Source organism: Bacillus rossius, chromosome 18 (genome assembly GCF_032445375.1).
Source record: "Bacillus rossius redtenbacheri isolate Brsri chromosome 18, Brsri_v3, whole genome shotgun sequence".
Lineage (NCBI taxonomy): Eukaryota > Metazoa > Arthropoda > Insecta > Phasmatodea > Bacillidae > Bacillus > Bacillus rossius.
In genome coordinates, this window is record NC_086345.1 from 25,630,707 (window position 1) to 25,651,279 (window position 20,573).

At 41.1% G+C, this 20,573-nt stretch overlaps 2 protein-coding genes across 2 annotated transcripts in view; one reads left to right on the plus strand and one right to left on the minus strand.

Annotated features, from left to right (window-relative positions):
• Positions 1 to 20,573, plus strand: part of LOC134541246 (formin-J-like) — a 368,731-nt gene that overhangs the window by 302,778 nt on the left and 45,380 nt on the right. The gene's annotated exons all lie outside the window — the stretch shown is intronic.
• Positions 1,426 to 15,449, minus strand: LOC134541243 (uncharacterized). Its single transcript, XM_063384515.1, has 9 exons — positions 15,180 to 15,449; positions 12,270 to 12,437; positions 10,698 to 10,793; positions 9,640 to 9,822; positions 8,371 to 8,548; positions 6,566 to 6,719; positions 5,750 to 5,914; positions 5,044 to 5,183; positions 1,426 to 2,261 (listed from the first exon to the last, which is right to left on the minus strand). Exons 1-9 carry the CDS (start codon positions 15,232 to 15,234, stop codon positions 2,039 to 2,041), a joined length of 1,362 nt encoding a protein of 453 aa, XP_063240585.1. The 5' UTR covers positions 15,235 to 15,449; the 3' UTR covers positions 1,426 to 2,038.

The following is a 20,573-nucleotide window of genomic DNA, read 5'->3' on the forward strand; positions in this document are numbered from 1 at the left end:
GACTTCGGGCCAGAGACGACTAAATCTTATGTTTTTATTAACTTCAACTGTCAACAGAAAATAAAATCTTTCTATACGGCCTAGACTGTTTTTAGTGCATTCTTTACTGCATTTTATGGACGCATTTGGCATTGGAAGATTTACTGTCAGCCGTATTAGAGTTCGTCCTGATAATGTAGTCAATGGTGTACTATAGAATTAAGGACACAATAATTTTGAAATGCTCATTTAGGTGCATGTAGAGTGTTAAAATTTATATGTTTTTGCTAAGTCGCTAAGTCATTTATACAATTTTTAGAGATGTATTTCAAATTAAACAGTAAAGTTATCATCTTCGGGCAGAATTGCGAGGCGAAAGCTAAGGGCTTTTATCACGTATACCACGCGAGCAAAGTCACTGGCAATAGTTAGGTTTCATCTGAATCCACTGAAAAACGTTATACAAGAAAACAAGTGAACATCGAATGCCTGCAACTTTTAAAATGTGAGATCCACACATATAATATTACTGTAAAGGAGTCTTTTGTAAATCAAATTCTTTTTGAAAATAGTGGTATATTTGGTAGTTATAGACTAGTCTACTAAAATAGCCCAGTGCCATAAAGTTAAGTCAGAATGCCTCAGAAGCCAGCATTGTAGATTGTATCCACGTAGTTTACCTTTTAGTCAGAGTTTACATCCATATAGTCGCGTCCAGTCGTCATTTGCAAGCGTTTCAGGGCATCGCATTCATTAGAAGCTTCAGGTAAGATCGCCTGCATTCAGTTCATAAAGCGCTGGCTTTCAATATTTCATAATACCCCTGATCTTTCTGGTTCTTTAGTGGTACTGAGCAAACCCGAATGTGTAAGATACGCTGAAGAGTCACATAAAATAAAATTAAAAAATTAAAAAACCGCCAGTCATGGGGACTGTCAACAGAAGTGAAACCTTAAAACTTTGTTTTTAATTGTGTAATATGGCATCATTTCTACGTCAAATGTACGTAAGAAAATGATTTTGGTATTATGCAAGTACGATGTCAGCATGATATCATTTTTCCTTACATCATTTTTTAGTCACAACAGATGTCAGTGGTATGTAAAAATTACGTAAAAATTCATTGCCTAGCCATGACTTACCAGTGATGTCAGACCTAGGTCATGTATTCACGTGGTCAAATTAACTTCACTTACTGCTACTACAGCCATGTCGGTGACGCGAACTCACAAGATTATACCCATCCAAGAAAGAGTCCAACACGCACATGATACAGTCGAGTATATACAATGTATTAGTGTGTATATGAGTATACATGTACACAGGCCGCTGCGATTCGCCAGTCTGGCGCAACACGTCACTAGCATGTCGGTGACACGAACCCATAAGTTTTGCCCCTACCAAAGTTTTCACTTCAATGAAATAAAATATAATAAAAACTCTTGGTTTTGTAGGTAAAGTAGTTTAATATTCACAGAGATTTTCCATTGTGTTGCTAAGGTTTTTTTTGCGTTTAAGAGTTCGCGAAGAGGCTGTCGGGAAAGGCTTCGACGGTCGCGGTACCGCTGTTCATGTCTTCTTCCACAGTCGGTCAGCAGACGGGGCCTCTTTCACGTCACCGCGGGCTGGTCTAGTCGGAGGAGTAGTAGTAGTTAGTAGTAGTAGTTAGTATCAGTAGTTATTAGCAGCGGGTCTAGTATGAGTAGTAGTAGTTAGTAGTAAGCAGTAGTAGTTAGTAGCAGCGGGTCTAGTCGGAGTAGTAGTAGTAGTTAGTAGTAAGCAGTAGTAGTTAGTAGCAGCGGGTCTAGTCGGAGTAGTAGTAGTAGTTAGTAGTAAGCAGTAGTAGTTAGTAGCAGCGGGTCTACTCGGAGTAGTAGTAGTTAGTAGTAAGCAGTAGTAGTAGTAGTTAGTAGCAGCAGTAGTAGTGAGCCGGCAGCCCGACGTAATGACTTTCAGAACGTGCAGGGTCACACAGTTGCTTGCCTTGTATGAAACTAGCGTCGTGAGGGCTTATTTTTAAGATCGCTGGTTTCAGTAGCAGTAGTTGGTAGCAGCGGGTCTACTCGGAGGAGTAGCCCAGCTCGATGAGTGTGGCCAGGACGCCTTGGAAGCCGGCGTTGTATACGGTGTCCACCTCGTTGACCTTGTAGTCGGAGCGCACGTCCTCGTAGTCGTCGTTGGCTCCGGGACCTCCCACCAGCGCCCCGGTGATGACTTGCGGGTTGGGCTCCGGGCTGCTGAACTGAGTCCAGTCGCACTTGGCCGGCCGATCCGGACACGACCTGCACCGAGGAACATTAACATACACACGGATACCTTTAGTGCTGACTGGCGGTGGAGTGAGTGGTCAGTGCAACCACTCACCACCAGGGACGCTTGCGTCCCTGGTCACTAAATCCAGTACTGGACAACTAGCAGAGCGGACCACGAGTCCAAGTGCCCAACCCCCGCATGGTAGACTCTTTTCTACTCTGTCCAACACTTCATCCAGACAATCCTCTGTCTCCTGTAAATTCCTACACGTAATGCATGCCAATTTGCATCCCGCATGAATGTGCCCAGGGTTTTCCCTGTGTCTATGCAGGTTTTACCTGGGCCCAACCTATCTCTAGTTATAGTCTAGATTTAAGAGTGAGGGGAGTTAGTCATGGCGCCAATTGCTGCCATGGCTGGCCAATCCCCTCCTAGCACATGATGCATGCGACCCTCTCCCTGCATGGCTAATCCCAGCATGACTAGGCGTATAGGCTTCGGCTTGAGACGCACCTAGGTCCCTCCCTAACCCGGACCCCTCCAAAATACACTTAGATTTAGTTAGGTTAGGAAAAAAATCGGATACCTTTACAGGTATTCTTTCACGCCAAAACTTAAGTTAAAACAGGGGCGGCTACAGGCCGGGCAAAACCGGGCTACCACTCTGGCTTTTTGACGTGACAACGTCTTATAAATAGAGACCGGAAAAATTCGTGGATTCATTTCGTGATAGGTTGAAATTCAAACATGTGTACAATTTTGCTGGTCCTGCTATTGGCTCGCGGTTTAACTGGAGCTCTCTAGGCCAATGAGAGACTATCGACCAAAGAAGCGTCGAATCACAAGCTACCCAGTGGAGACTGACTCACAATTTAGTAAACCAATGAACACGCGTGTTTACTTGAGAAGTGCGGAGGATAATGGAGGCTATCCTAGAGTTCATTGAATCTGCGAATTTTTCCGGTCTCTACTTATAAATCGATGAACGCCGGCTGCACGCACGAAAAAAATTGTCACGTTCCCGCCTGAGCCGAGCGTGCAAGGACCGGCCAACCACCGTGCGAGAAAATCTTCTGTAATATCAAACAGGTTAAGGCGGGGGATTTTTTTTTTTAACTTAATTGTTCGTGATTATATTTGAAACTAAATTATTTAAATTATATTTTGAAAAAAAAAAAACTGTAATTAATATTTGAAAATTTAAAAGTATATATATTTTTTATCAATGTTTTGTTATGACGTTATCACGTAAAAGTATCGTCCGTAAACCGACATTACAGACAACCCCCTTTTTTATGTTATTTATATTTACGTATTTTCCGTTTTTACTTATATATATGAACATTAATTGTAAAAGAAAAAAAATTAAATTGTTCTTGCAAATAAATTAAAGTGCTGGTCAATACCTTTCAGATTCCAACGGGGTTTTAAAACCTTAACATTAGATTATGAATAAATGAAGATGAAGATGAAATGCAAGGCCCTTGGGTGCTTTCAAGAATCTGTACCGGTTGTTTTACGCCTAAAAATTACTCTGAAAACATGAGTTCTAACCATTTTGACTCTTCTAAAAAAAAATTTAAAAACTTAATCCGAAATCAAAAGTACCTACTTTTCGGCCCTCAGCGAACTCTTAAATGCTTTTCGTAGCCAGACTCCCCACTCGGGTGTGTTGAGTGGTTTTTGAAATCGCGTTGTTTTTCCTGAAGCGCTGTGCACCGTGTGTGTGTGTGTGTGCCAGGGTAGACAAGGGCCTTAAGGGCCCTGTGTCAGCGAGGCAGGACTAGCAGGTGTCTCCTCTGGACTGGCGCGCAGTCTTCTCGTCGTGTGCACATGAGCGGTGACCGCTAACATCACGTGCTTTCAAGAATCTGCACCGGGCGCGTTTCGTGCCTGGAAACTACTCTGGAAACACGCCTTTTTAGGGGGAGCTGAATTGTTGCCCCTTGGAAGGGCAGCCCTTCAGGATTTTTCTGGCAATGGTTTGTTTGTACAGCGACTGGAAGGGCAGCCCATCCAATTTCTGAAAACATGTTTCTTTAAGTGTTTAAATAATCCTGAAAACTTGCCCCTTGGAAGGGCAGCCCATCAGGATTTTTCTGACAGTAGTGTTTTTGAAAGGTTGTCTGAATTGTTGCCCATTGGATGGGCAGCCCTTCAAGATTTTTCTGACAGTGATTAGTTTAGATTAGGTTAGGTTAGGTCACGTCACTTTACAAACTAACCACTGTCAGAAAAATCCTGAAGGGCTGCCCATCCAAGGGGCAACAATAAATTCAGACAACCTTTGAAAAACACTACTGTCAGAAAAAATCCTGAAGGGCTGCCCTTCCAAGGGGCAGCATTTCAGTCGCCCCGCCTTTTAACTCTTCTAAAAGCACAGTTTTAAAACTTAATCCTGAAAAAACAAAACTACACACGTGTCGGCCCTTAAGGATATCAATCAAAATCGCGTTGTTTTTTTTCTCCTGAAGCTTTGCGCACACCGTTACTACTAGCTCGTTGTAGGAAAGGTTTTGATGGAGATTAAAAACTGACGAAAACTAGCTTCTACTGCGCAGCTTAGGTTAACCCCCTTCCTTCTTTGCGACAGAGAATTTCCGTCACTCCCCTCTCTGACGCAAAGAAGAAAAGGGGGGGGGGAGGAACCTAATCTGCGCAGTAGAAGCTAGTTTTCGTCAGTTTTAGTTTTTAATCTCCATCAAAACCTTTCCTACAGCGAGCCAGTAGTATGTGTTTGTGTTTCACGGGTAGGGCGCGGGGGTACCCTTCGAGCATGTACCTAGGCTCTGCTGCTTCATGGGTACTCACGCGGCCTTGTGGTGCGCGCGCAGCGGGTACTTGCTGCCGAACCCCACGACGTAGCTGAAGCCGGTGTCCCCCAGCATGTAGTCTATCTGCTTCTTCGCCTCGGCCCGGTACTTGTCCGGGTTCGCTCCCAGGGCAGCAGCCTGTGGATGGGGGGGTTACATACTTATATACTCACAACTTACTAACATGCAATGTTTTTCGAAGTGAAAACTTCTTTAGCCGCTTTTGGGCGGCTAAATTATGTAAAATAACAAAAACAAACTTATGCATGTTAACTTTGAAAGTTTACGTACCTACATCTTCAATAAGCAACATTTTGTTTAAGCCCATCTCTTATGTATGATGATTAGAGACCGGAAATATTCGCGGGGTTCAACGACCTCCAGGATAGACTCCAATATCCTCTACACACTCGGGCAAATGCCAACTGTTCATTGGCTGCTGACTTGTGAGTCGTCACGACTGGGTGGCCCTGTGATTCGACACTTCTACGAGTGAGGGTCTCTAATTGGCCCCTCAGTCCTCCAGATTAACAGTGGACCAATGGCAGAAGCAGCACTGAGGTATAATTATTTGAATTTTAGCATAGCACGTAATGAACCCGCGAATTTTTCAGGTCTCTATCTATAAACATCCAGTGCCTGACCTCTTAACAACTTGTGTCACGCTAATTAAGCACGCTATATTTTTTCAATAATCTACGTACTTCGAGACATATTTCCACGAAGTACGCTGTTGTCATGAGCGATCCCCATTCTGCGATGAATATCAGGCCCTTGGGCGTCCTCTGCTGGTTAGCTATGATGTTGTCGCAGTAGTTCTTCGTCTTCGTCAGGTATTTCGTGTCGCCAGTCAGGTTGGCGAGAAGAACCTGAGAAACGTAAAAAAAGTGGTTGTATGTAAATTCGGTTTACGGACGATAGTTGAACGTGACAACGTCATAACAAAACATTGATGAAATGATTGCATACCTTTATGAATAAAATTGAATAATTTTTATTGAATTATCACTATTTTGTATGGATACAAAGAAGGAATGAAATGAAATTTACAATTTAATTGATACATTACTTTTATTTGCACTCATTAATTCAAATATGTTTATTACTTTAACGAAGATATTTTTTTAACTATACCTTTTATACATGTTTGCTATTTAACTTCTTCCAATCTGTGTTATTCTGTTAAGGATAGGACGATGATAGGAAAAGAAGGTAAAGAATGGGAGTGTTTCAAGTTTAATGTGCCTCGAAAAAGTCAAATCGATGGTTGTTCCAATCGAGTGGAAGAGAGATGGATGCGGCGCAAGCGTACAATGAGCGTAACGGGACACAGCGTAACGGGACAATGTGCGTAACGGTAAAAGTATGGAATCATTTCATCAATGTTTTGTCACGACGTTGTCACGTTAAACTATCGTCCGTAAACCGACTTTACAGACAACCAATTTTTTTTTTTTTTTGAAAATGTGACGTTTCTATCTCCAGCATCGAAAAATCACACACAAACTTGCGATACTTACGTCGGCGCCTCCGATCTTCTGGTCCCAGTTGAAGCCGATGTAGTACTGGATGCTGGGGTACACCTCCTCGGCGTAAGTCAGGTATGTCTTGTCCTTCGTGGCCCGGTACAGCCACGCCGCCCCCCAGATGAGCTCGTCCTCGTAGCCAGAGGAACTGTCGCGAGAAAAAAAAAAAAAACAAACGAACGACGAAATAACAATAAAACGTGCTGCCATACACACGCGCGAAAAATTTCTGCAATTTCTCACTCTATCTTACCACAATCATCATACTTTTAGTTTAAGTACGATAATTTTCCACACTTTGAAAACAGAAATATTATTTTGAAATTTGTTACGTTTACGTGTAAATACTGGGTTCGGGTTCTTATCCCGTTCACTTAAGCTTTGTGTTGTTCCAGTTCCTACAATGGTTAAAGTTATTCGTAAACTGTTCCCTGAATAAGGATGATAAAAACCAAATAAAGTACAATTATCTAATATTCGATTATCTACTCAATTGTTTAAAAAAAAATGCTCTAATGAAACATCAATTAAAATATAATTTTCGTCAGAAACACTTCAGTATCATATCGAAAAACACGTATTTCATATAAGCAAAAAAAAAATAACCATAGCCATGTGTTGTACAAAGGTAGAATATATTTCTCGCACGTTCTTCAAATAATTCGTGAAATGGGGAATTTTGATTTAATGCAGTTTTCTGGACGTACGCCGTTGCATCATTTGTTCCGTTTGTCCGACATGAGCCGATTCAGTCTTGAATTTTTTTATTGTCATATTATTATTAATTTATAATCCATGACAAACAGTGCAAAACTGCAGTGGTGTATGTCCAAAAAAACTGCATTAAATATTTCTCATAGCGTTTTGCAAACCATTTCATGGCAACTGGTTTCCAGAAAAGGAATACTTCGCGAAATATTTTTTGAAGTGATAAACTTCTTTAGCCGCGTTGGGCGATTTTTGGTATAAAGGGCAAAAAAAACTTATGCGTTCGCGTCACCAACATGCTAGTGACGTGTTGCGCCAGACTGGCGAATCGCAGCGGCCTGTGTATATGTACACGCATATATACTCTAATACATTGTATATACTCGACTGCATCATGTGCGTGTTGGACTCTATTTTGGATGAGTAAAATATTTTGAGTTCGCGTCACCGACATGCTGTAGTAGCAGTTTAAGTGAAGTTAATTTGACCACGTGAATGCATGACCTAGGTTAAGTCATAGCTAGGCAATGAATTTTTACGTAATTTTTACATACCACTGACATCTGTTGTGACTAAAAAAAAAAATATGTGAGGATAAATTATATCTAGAGCCACGGAAATTTCGCGGTTTCATTTAGTCGCAAGCTAGAATGCAAACCTCCGCACTGTCGCACTGTGTTCATGAATGGGCCGCAGTTATCTGGACACATCCCTCTACGACCGTGAGCCAACGATGTCCAGCTAGGAGAGAAGTAAGCGAATCAGGTAGTGCCAAATAACAAGGATAAAAATGTTCTCGCTAAGAAATCAACCAATGGGAAAGTAAACATGGGTCGAGCACACCTATAACTTTGAATTCTATCCTGAGGCCAGAGGAATCCGCGAAATTTCCGGGACTCTAATTATATCATGTTGACATCGTACTGATATAATACCAAAATCATTTTCTTACGTACATTTGGCGTAGAAATGATGTCATGTTACACATTAAAAAAAAGTTTTCACTTCTGTTGACAGTCCTCATGACTGGCTATTTTTTTTAAACATCAAAAAAAAATTAAACTGGGATAGCGTCACGGTATCTCGCTTACTTGTAGCAGCATCTGACGTCGTCGAATGCGTCCGTGTACTTCCCACGGTACTTGTAGGCGAAGCTGTACAGCTGCTTGGCGTGAGAGAGCAGGATGTTGGCGTAGGTGGAGTTCACGTCCTTGAAGACCAGGTAGGAAGCCGCCAGCGCTGCGGCGGTTTCAGCGGCCAGGTCGGATCCTGGAACAAAGGAATGCAATAATACACAAACCTCTTCCGACAACCAAAAATTTTCAACGCTGTGCTGCATTATTCCAAAGTCAATTGAACAACTGACAACTGGCAGCGAAACACCGTGACGCAACTTTGATCCGAAAAAAAATAACCACACGACCGCCACGCAATAAGCAGCGAAAGCCTGAGACGTGGAAACTGAACCACCACTACTGATCAGGATTGGTTGTGTTGGTCAGAAATATAAGTCTCGGCGTGGTCACTGACACTACTGACCAGGGTGGGTCGTGTTGAACAGAAATACAAAAAAAATGGCCACTAACACCTCAGCATGTCTCTGGACCCGCAGTATACCACTACTGACCAGGATCGGTTGTGTAGGTCAGAAATGTAAACCTCGGCGTGGTTACAGAAACTACTGACCAAGATAAGTCGTGTTGATCAGAAATAGAAACAACAAAATGGCCGCTAACACCTCAGCATGTCTCTGAACCCGCAGTATACCACTACTGACCAGGATCGGTTGTGTAGGTCAGAAATGTAAACCTCGGCGTGGTTACAGAAACTACTGACCAAGATAAGTCGTGTTGATCAGAAATAGAAACAACAAAATGGCCGCTAACACCTCAGCATGTCTCTGAACCCGCAATATACCACTACTGACCAGGGTTGGTTGTGTTCTTCAGAAATTTAAACCTCGACTTGGTTACCGATACTACTGACGAGGGTGGGTTGGGTTGATCAGAAATACAAGAAACCAAAATGGCCGCTATCACCTCAGCATGTCTCTGGACCCGCAATCTACCACTACTGACCAGGATCGGATATGTTGGTCAGAAATGTAAAACTCAACTTGGTTCCAGATACTACTAACCAGGGTGGGTCGTGTTGATCAGAAATACAAAAAACAAAAATGGCCGCTAGCACCTCAGAATGTCTCTGGACCCGCAATCTACCACTACTGACCAGGATTGGTTGTGTTGGTCAGAAATGTAAACCTCGCTCAGACAAGACTGACCATGGTGGGTCGTGTTGATCAACAAAATGGCCGCTATCACCTCAGCATGTCTCTGGACCCGCAATATACCCCTATTCACCTGGGTGGGTGGCGTTGATCATGTACGACGGCCGCACCTCCGTCATGTCCTCTGGTCTGCCCCAGGTCTGGTGGTCGATCCAGCCGGAGCCCACCTGGGCGTAGAACACCTCCTCGCTGACGTGAGCCTTCAGGAAGTAGTCCGTGCCCCACTTGATGGCCTTCCGAGTGTCCTCCAAAGCACCTGGAACAAGTCCCCAATCCCCGGGGACACACATTACAGTGGGCGCAAACACAGCAACACACAACATTAAAAAATATATACCTCGGATTTTCCAAAAAAAAAGAAGGTTTTAATTAGATAGACAAATATAAACAGCGTAGTTATATTTTTTTGTCTTCAAACAACTTGTTTTTGTCTAGAGACGTAAGAGACTGTGAAATCCATGTAAAACGAAACGATTAATAACGATTTACTCGCTAACAACTCGATTTGGCAGCAAGCGTGCACGATAGCACAACTTAGTTACTAAAACAACAACTGTTGCTTCGTTGCCGGAAGCCGCAGAGCTACCCACCTTTGGCAGGCAGTCAACTTGAAAAAAACTTGGCGCTGCTAGCAAGCAGTGTGGGAAGTTCAAAATTAAAACGTTTCTAACACTATACACTAAATTAACACACAATATTTACAAGTCTTAACACAACTCAAAAATTACTTCGATCATCTTGCTTCGCCGAAAACCTTGAAGACAATCAAAGGTAATGAAACACAATTTGCGTTATATTTATGCTTACTATAACCATTCATACTGCTGATCGTTCAGACCATTTCATCTGAAGGCTGGCGATACAGCAGTCCGAACACCGACTGCCAACTCGATAAGACTGCCCGCAAAGATCGCCTTGCCATAGGAGATTATCTAAAGAAAGTAACTTTAGAGCTGAATAAAAAACGAAATTTAATGTTTCCGATGTCGAGTACCGAAAGAACCGGGGGATCGATATCAAATCCCCGGTTCTTTCATTAGCTGTATCAAAAGTACCGGGGAATTCAGTGGTACTCCCGGGACTGGTTATTTCCCCGGTTCCGAGCCCCTATACACATGGCTGATTGATTACCAGCGGTCCTGTATCCGGCCTCGTGGTTGATGACTCCCCAAGCGAGCACCGTTATGGTGAAGGACATCTGGAAGCCGAATTTCACCCAGTCACCAGCTGAAAGATAAAAAAATAATCCATAGTTAGTCTCTATCATACTCTGTATCTTCCCCCCCCCCCCTCCTGGAGGTCCAGGGATTCTCCAGACGGCAGCACACGGGCATGGTGCTCATGGACCCAGCACGCGCTTTCGACTCCGTGAATAAGTACAGCATCCGAGTATTGGACCACCCGCCTTGCTCACCGGATCTTTCCACCGTGCGACTTTCAATCTGTTTCCTAAGGTGAAATCTGCACTAAAGAGAACAAGGTTTCAGTCCGCTGAAGCTGTGGAAGGAAAAAGCGTCACGTGTCCTGGTCCAACGCCTCACCGCCACAGAGATCGCCCTACCTGATCCGTTCCTGGAGGACCGTTTCCTTCCAGGTCCAAGTAGAGGGTGAACTTCCGACCCACGACCCATCCTCACTCACTCTCCACATTACCAACTTCACCCCTCCCCCTCCCACCAGTATGTGTGCATCTTCTACCGCTATCACCCCCGCCACGACCACCAGCCAGGAATTTTGCGACACGCAGTCCCATGGTCTCCCACTGACCGCTACCTCGGCATCACCCTCGACTCCAACTTCAACCTCCTCCCACACCTCGACTCCAAATTCACCTTCCTGCCACACCTCGACTCTAACTTCATCTTCCTTCACCTTCCTTCCAATACCTCGACTTCAACTTCAACTTCCTCCCACACCTCGACTTCAACTTCAACTTCCTCCCACACCTCGACTTTAACTTCATCTTCCTCCCACACTTCGACTCCATCAAGATCAAACCCCGTGCTGTCATGGGGCAGCTGGCTCCAGTTCTAGTTCCCACCTCAGGCACATCACTCCCCAACAGAATCACAATCTACTGCACTCATGTCATCTCCCACTTCACCTACGCCTGCCCAACGTGGGTCCACTCCTATCTCTACAACCTCTGACCCATCACCGGCGCCTACCTCCCAGGTATTCGACTACTCCTTGGTATCCCACGCGCCACTCTCAGACAACACATCCTCGACCAAACAGGACTCCCCCCACCATCCATGATTTCACACGCCAAAATACAACGACGAATTCCTCCGCAAATATGCTCCACCAGCCTCAACCCCATCATCCGACTCATAGCTGAACCACCCCCTACGTCCCCTCTTCACGACGGACCACCTCCACACGAGCGAAGACGCCTCAGACGAAGTTGCCGCTGTCAACGCTAAAGGAGCCGAACACCAGTACGTCGATGAGTAGCACTGTGGGACAAATGACAACACGGTTACCGTTTCAACACCAACGGTCAAAACCCAGACAATGGTGACAATGTTTATATTTGTTGGAGAGTATCCATAAAATTATCATTCGACCAAAAAAACAGGACTTTCCCCCAAACCCTCCGTGATTCCACACGCCAAAAATTACACACCGACGCAATTCCCTTCCGCAAATGCGCTCGAACCGCAGCCTCAACCGCCAACCCATCCAACTCGAAGGACTCACCGTCGTAGTATCCTCCCGTGAGGTCCTCGCCGTTGACGCCCTTGTCGTTGAGGGCGGAGTCTCCCCTCCACTTGACCCTCTGGTCGGCGGGCAGCTTGCCCGACCGCTGCGCCTCGTAGAACAAGGTGGACTTGCGCAGGACGTCCTTGTAGTCGTAGCTGCCGGCGGCTGAAACAACGACCCATGTCCTCCCGTCGACAACATTGTAACTTCGTACAACACCGTGAAATAGAATTAGAACAAAATATGGAAGGAAAAAAAAAAGAAAGAAACGATGTTAAACTTCATTATAGCTAGAGACCGGAAAAATTCGCGGGTTCAATGACCTTTAGGTTAGACTCCAATACCATTTACACACTCGGGAAAATGCCAACTGTTCATTGGCTGCTGACTTACAATTCTTCACGACTGGGTGGCCTGCGATTCGACACTTCTACGAGTGAGGGTCTCTAATTGGCCCTCAGTCCTCCAGATTAATAGTGGATCAATGGCAGAAGCAGCACAAAGGTATAATTATTTGAATTTTAGCATAGCACGTAATGAACCCGCGAATTTTTCAGGTCTATACTTATAGCTATGGACTGGGGAAAAAAATTCGCTTTTTCAACGACCTCTAGGATAGACTCGACAGTCATTTGCATGCTTAGTCAAAAGGTTTCGTGCTCATTGTTGTTTCACTAGGAAGTCCATGAAAAGAGATGCATGTGACTCGATACTACTTCTGATGAAACTTCCTCAATGGGGCAGAGTCCTTCCCATAAATTGCGGGCCAATCATAGAAGCACGTCAAAGGTTTAAAAAAAATTTAAAAAAACGCAGTTCAGCCCACCGTGACATGAATCCGCGAAATTTTCCGGTCTCTAATTATAACAATTAAAAAAAGGGGTTTGTCTGTAAAGTCGGTTTACGGACGATAATTTTACGTGGTAACGTCATAAGAAAACATTGATGGAAAAATTGCGTACTTTCTTAATTTTCAAATATTATTTACAGATTTTTGCAAATTTAATTTAAAAAAAAACTTGTTTAAATATAATCACGAACCATTTAGCTATAGAAATAAACTGAAATCAAACCAATGTCAATAAATTGTTAATTTGAAATGACGAAATTGGACAATTAAATCAATTTTTTTAAATTGCTGCTTTTAGAAAGACCGCCTAAACCTGTTTGGATATAACAGAAGATTTTCTCGCACGGTGGTTGTCCGGTTCTTGCACGCTTCGGAGTACTTTCAATTTCTCTCCGCCATAAGCCAGACCCCACACTGCCGTGGCCTGGCTGTGGTTATTTTTTGCATGTACGAAATACGTTTTTTTGAGATAATACTGAGCATTCCTTACGGAAATTTGAGCATTATTTTATATTTCAATTTATGTTTCATTCGATCGTATATATATATTTATTTATTTAACCAGCAATGTAAACTAGCAAAGGCGTATGAAATATTATTTTTAATCAATCTTCTCCGTTGCAAGAATTATTCGATGAACGTAAATTTATGGAGGTCTGAGAGTATTCGAAAAAAGTAATTCGATGATCCTTTGTGATTTGATATTCGGTATTGAATAATAGTTTGATATTTGATTCGACATTTAAATTTAATTTTTTTTTTTACATTTATTTGTTACTACATGGATATGCCTACACCATGTGAGACATCACAAAAAAAAATAATAACATGCTTCAAGCCAAGATGATTTATTGAGAAAAAAATATATATTTTTTTGCAAACCATTTTTATATCTAAACAATAATCAATGACTATGATTTAAGATTATTATTAATGGTATATTTTACACATATAATTAGATAAAACATATTACATTCAACCTAAAAATTCATTGTCTAAACATGCATAGCCAGGTTTTTGTTATTTTTTATTATTTTACACCTTAGGGTTCCATGCATAGTTCTCTCTTTTTTTAATGTATTATATGTGATTTTTTTTCCGTAAAAAGTGGGAGAAAATATATTAAAATTAAATTTGAAAAATATTCGATGTTCGTTAATATTCTATACGAATTAAAAAAAAAAACGTATTTCCTGAGTGCTTCTAAATTATCTTTCTCCCGACAGTAGCACGTAATTACGTACAGTCTGACCAGAAAAAAATTGTTTAATAATGTTCGCAAGCGTTCACGGCCATCGTCTGAAGTAGCTTGGCTTCTGGGTTGTAGCCGCGTCCTTGGCGAATAATTCACCAAACGTTTCGGTCGACATTGCATAAGACACTGTTACAGGTAACTGCTCCCTGATGATGGCGACTGCAATGTCGACCGAAAACGTCGGTGAAATTATTCGCCAAGGACGCGGTTACAACCCAGAAACCAAGCTACTTAAAAAAAATTTGGTTGTCTGTAAAGTCGTTTTACGGACGATAGTTTAACGTGACAACGTCGAAACAAAACATTGATGAAATGATAGCATAATTTTTTGAATAAAATTGAATCATTTTTATTTAAATATCGCTATTTTGTATGGATACAAAGAAGGAGTGAAATGAAATCTACAATTTAATTGATAAATTTACTTTTGTTTGCACTCATTAATTCAAATATGTTTATTACCCTTTAACGAACAGATTATTTTAACTATAACTTTTATATTACATGTTTGCTATTTAACTTCTTCCAATCTGTGTTATTCTGTTAAGGATAGGACGATGATAGGAAAAGTAGGAAACTAATGGGAGTGTTTCAAGTTTAATGTGCCTCAAAAAAGTCAAATCGATGGTTGTTCCAATCGAGTGGAAGAGAGATAGATGCGGCGCAAGCGTACAATGAGCGTAACGGGACACAGCGTAACGGAACAATGTGCGTAATGGGACACTTTTTCGTGCGTGCAGCCGGATTTCATCGATTTATTGGACGTTGTCACGTCAAAAAAAATATATATATCTTTGTTTACCTGAGCTCGCGACGCACGCGAGAAGCGCGGCCGCCAGAACTGGACAGGACTTCATGGCGTGGTCCTCGCTCGCGCTTCTGATTGGTCGCGCGGACACAGACGAGCGCGCGATTGGGCCCGGGGTCGCAGGTTCCCCGCTTATATACGCAACCGTGCGTTCGAGTCTCCGCGACCCTGTGAACCCGCGCGCCGATAACACTGCCACACGAGTGCTTTGTTTGCGAAGACGGTTTTATTTTTACTCTCTTGATTCTCAGTCGACCGGTAGGTACTCGAGTGAAAAATTCCCGCACCTATCTCCTTGCATTTGAAAATACATTTATACATATCTATATATAGGTACATAAAAAAAAATGTAGTTGTTCGTTCGTTCTAAAACCTTGAACCTCCAGAAAGATCTACATCGATTGATTTTTGAAAAATTTGACACATCGTTGCATTCGAATAAGCGCGTGTTTTTGTATACTATATATATAGAGACCGGAAAAATTCGCGGGTTCATTTCCAGATATGCTAAAATTCAAATAATTATACCGTTGTGCTGCTTCTGCTATTGGTTCACTGTTAATATGTAGGACTCTTGGGCCAGTTAGAGACAATCAATCAAAGAAGTATCCTGTCACAAGTTACCTACTTGAGACGCCTCAAAATTCAGTACCCAATGAACGGGCGCCGTTTGCCCAAGTAGGCAGAGGATCGTGTAATCTATCTTGGAGGTAATTGAACTCGCGAATTTTTCCAGTCTCTAACTATATATAATAAATAAATATATAATACATGTAAGCGTGGTTTACTGTGCGTGCCGCTATAACCCCACAACATAGATATAGACAAAGAGTGGTAGAGATATATAGGTAGATACATAAAGAAGCTTTGTACTGTATATGTGTACCTACTTCAAAAAACTACAAAAAAAATAATAAAAATTAAAAGATAAAAGAGGCATTGCAATGCATGCCTGGCATTAGCTAGTACTTTTTTTTTTTGTAAATATACACTTATATACACATGCATTTATACATATACATTATATAAATTTAGTTTTAAACACACCTATTACTTGCCAACACTCTTTTTTTTTTGTGCAGGGAATGGGGGATAAACATGGACGAGACGTTATTGTAAGCTCAATTACTGCTCACAATAGTAATCTATATAATATATAAAAGAAAGTCGTGTTAGTTACACCATTTATAACTCAAGAACGACTGAACCAATTTGGCTGAAAATTGTTAGGGAGGTAGCTTAGAAACAGGAGACGGACATATGATACTTTTTATCCTGTTCCCGGAGAAAAAAAAAATCATATATAAAAAGAAGTCGGTTTAGTTACACCATTTATAACTCAAGAACGACTGGACCGATTTTAATGTTTTATGATTTGTTGAATTCGTCTCCCCCCCGAATAGCATAACTATTAAAATATTGATAGAATTAAAAAATAAATAATTTTTAAATAAATTAGGTTTGGAACTCCGCCATATTCCGCAATTGACAGCTCATGTCACGCAGGTTGGCCATAGACATACAAAGTTACAGATGTACAAACTGTGAGTGTTATTTCTCTATGTCCTCTAAGCAATTGCCGCGAAGCTATTCTAACGAATAAAGTAGAGAGAGTAAGAAAAACTAAAGCTCTATACCGTTTGTCGTTGCCATGTTTGGGACAATTGTTTCTACCCATTTTGTGGTGTAACTTATTGTTTGCTTTTATCATTAAAATTAATTAAATTTCTTGAAATTTCATGAAAGTGAAAGGAAATAATTTCATGGTCAACAACAGTTGGATTATTCCATATTCGCCACTGCTTTCCAAAACATTCAAGACACATTGCAACGTTTGAGTATTGCAATTCGGTGAAGTTCATCAAATGCATCGCGAAAGGCAGGGTTATAGCGGTTTTTGGCAACCAAACATCCAATACCAACGATGAAATTACGCGCTATCAAGTTGGTCGATATGTGAACTGCAATGAGGCGATTTGGCGTAGATTTTCATTCTCTATTCACAAACGCCATCCCACTGTTGAACATTTGGCGGTGCATCTGGAGAATGGTCAACGAGTTTATTTCACCGCGTAGAATTTTGCTCAACATGCTGAATAACCTCCAGCGACAACGTTGACCAGTTTCTTTGCGATTTGCCAAAGCGATCCGTTTGCACGAACGTTGCTTTACTCGGAGATGCCACGTTATTAAAATTGGAACGCTTCATCGAAGAAATTTCAACGTCGGAAACAAGGCGATGTGATTCCTGTTCTTTCGGGTGTGCGTTATACTGATGCTCTTGGTCGTATTTACACAGTTCATCCGAAGAATTATGAATGCTTCTATTTTCAGTTGTTGCTGGTGAATGTCCGTAGGCCAACGTCATTTTAATCACTACGAACTGTTAATGGTATAGTATGCACAACATTTCGTGCTGCATGTCAAGAGCTCAATTTGACTGAAAACGATACTCATTGGGTCACAACAATCGCTAAAGCAATTATTACAGCAGCTCTAAGTCAGATACGCACATTATTTGCTATCATCATTTTGACATGCTTCACATCGAATCCACGTGACCTGTGGAACAAATACAAGGATAATATGTCAGATGATATTTTTCATCGAATTCGAGTAAGTTCAAGAAATGAGGCGAATGAGGAGTTGCATAACCAGGCTTTGCTCTTGATCGAAGACATGTGTTACCTCATGTGCGGCAGTTTGTTATTCATGTTCGGAATGCCAGCGCCAAATCGTGGAATGAATGACGCATTTAATCGAGAGTTGGAAGGTGAATGTGAACATGATCGACATTAATTAGACCAATCAGTTCAAACAAATGTACCCCTGTTGGAGCCCTTAACAGAAGAAAGTGTATGATACATTAATGAAGGCAATTTATGACGGAAATGGTGCTTATTTTTCCTGGATGTCCCCGGTGAAACTGGGAAGATATTCCTCATTACCTTGATTTTGACCATTGTTCGTGCGAGATCCGACATTGCGGTAGCAGTTGCTTTTTCTGGAATAGCGGCCACATTGTTAGAAGGATGCCGTACGGCTCATTCAGTGTTAAAATAGTCGTTAAACCTTTAAACTACTGAACAACTGACATGTAACTTTGCGACACACTCCGCAATGACCAAAGTTTTAGTAGTATCTAAAATCATCCTCTGTAACGAATGCACAATGGCGCACAAACGCGAATTGGAAGCACTTGACCGAACATTGAAAGATCTGCGGAATGACTCGAGATGTTTTGGAGGCGCAGTGTTTTTATTGTCTGGCGATTTCCGCCAAACACTGCCAATCATTCCAAGATCGACATCTGCCGATGAAATAAACGCTTGCCTCAAATCATCCAATCTGTGCCGCTATGTGAAGAAACTTCAGCTGGCAGCAAACATGAGAGTTACATTGCTGAAAGATCTATCTGTTGAAGATTTATCCAAGCAATTGCTGACTTTCGATAATGGCAGTGTTCCTGTCTACGAATCGAGCGGATTGATTTCATTTCTTCCGAATTTTTGCAATTTCGTCTCATCGAAAGACGAGCTCATCAACAAAGTGTTCCCGAACATCATTGCTAACCACAAAAATAACAAATGGTTGAGTGAGCGAGTAATTTTGGTGGCTAAGAACAAATATGTGGATGATTTAAACTTCGTAATTCAGAATCAAATCGTTGGTACTCGGCATTCATTCAAATCTATTGACTGTGTAACAAACGAAGACGAAGCCACCAACTATCCAACTGACTTTTTAAACTTCTTGCATGTGCCTGGCTTACTACCACACAATTTACAACAGAAGGTTGGCTCGGTAGTCATCATGTTTCGAAATATAAACCAACCAAAACTATGCAATTGAACGCGTTTAGTGATAAAACTGATGATCAATGTGATTCACGCAATGATACTCAAAGGAAAATTTAAAGGTGTGGAAGTTCTCATTCCGAGGATTCCGATGATTTCAACCGATATGCCCTTTGAGTTTAAACAAATACAATTTCCGATTCGTCTTGCATTCACCATGAGGATTAACAAATTACAAGGCCAATAATTAAGTTTATTGTGGTCTGAATCTAGAAAATGCATGTTTTTCCCATGGTACGTGGCATGTTCACGTGTCGGCAAACCAGCCGCTTTATTTGTTCTTGCGCCTGATAACAAAACGAAAAATTTTGTATATCACAAAGTGCTTCACTGAAGAGAATTAACCCGAGTGCAACCCATGCAGTAAAATACATAGCTTCATTAAAGCAAACGTCTTGCTGACACGCTATTGAAAAACTTGATATTTGTACTTTTATTGAATTTTTAATATTCATTTTATTACATTAATAATATCCTAAATTAAGTTTAGCCAAAAGTTAACACGACATTCATTGACTGTTAGGCGGTACGAAGTTCGCCGGGTCAGCTAGTTCACTATAAAAAAAATTGAAAACTATGTCTGATTAGAGGCGGCTACAATTCAAAGCGTAAAATGACTAAATACCTCGTATTCTAGTTAAAACATCTGACAAACTGTTATATTTTTCGGAGATGTGGAAGTGTGAATGTATATCATAGGCTACATTTAAAAAAAAATCTTTACTGTTACTAAAGATTCAAATTCTTTACTGTTACTAAAGATTCCTTTGGAAACCCGTTGCCGAGAAATGTTTTGGAATACTACAAGAAATATATTGTAACTTTGTACAACACATGCTACGGTTATTTTTGTATGTATGAAATAACTTTTTCGAGATAATGCTGAATATTTCTTACGAAAATCTGTGCATAACTTTATATATTTGATCAAGATTAATTTTTTAAAACCATATAAAAGATAATCATTATTAAATAATTGTAATTTATTTTGTTTTATTTAGCTTATTAATGTGCGCTGTTAATGCTGGAAAGTTATTCAAGGAACGTTTTACAAATAACTGGGACCACTCAAAGCATAAATGCCTGCTTAAGAATCCGAACCCAGTATTACTGCGAACACATTTTAGCGATTCAGTTATTTTAAAATAAATGTACAAATTTACAAATATCTGTAACTTGACTTGAATATTCCTGTTCCATTTACAAAAAAAAAATTACAGTGTAGCTTGTGTGGTTGACATCAAATCACCCACAGGTATGCAATTTTAGCTTGTTGCCAAGTAGAAACACGCTAAGATACGCGTTTAAGAGGGGTTTTTTTCTTTTAAGAATAAGTAAAACGTCCTTCGGATTCAACTTCAATGGTAACTGTGTTAGAGTGGAAAGTGTCAAGTGCAAAAGATTTGAAGCTAAAAGCACCAATCACGAGATCGCTATCGTCATGATAAAATATATTTTTTTTTAAATTCGTATTACCTTTTAACTCCGCCTCTATCACAAATCAGTCAACACTGATAAGAAACGGTTGAAC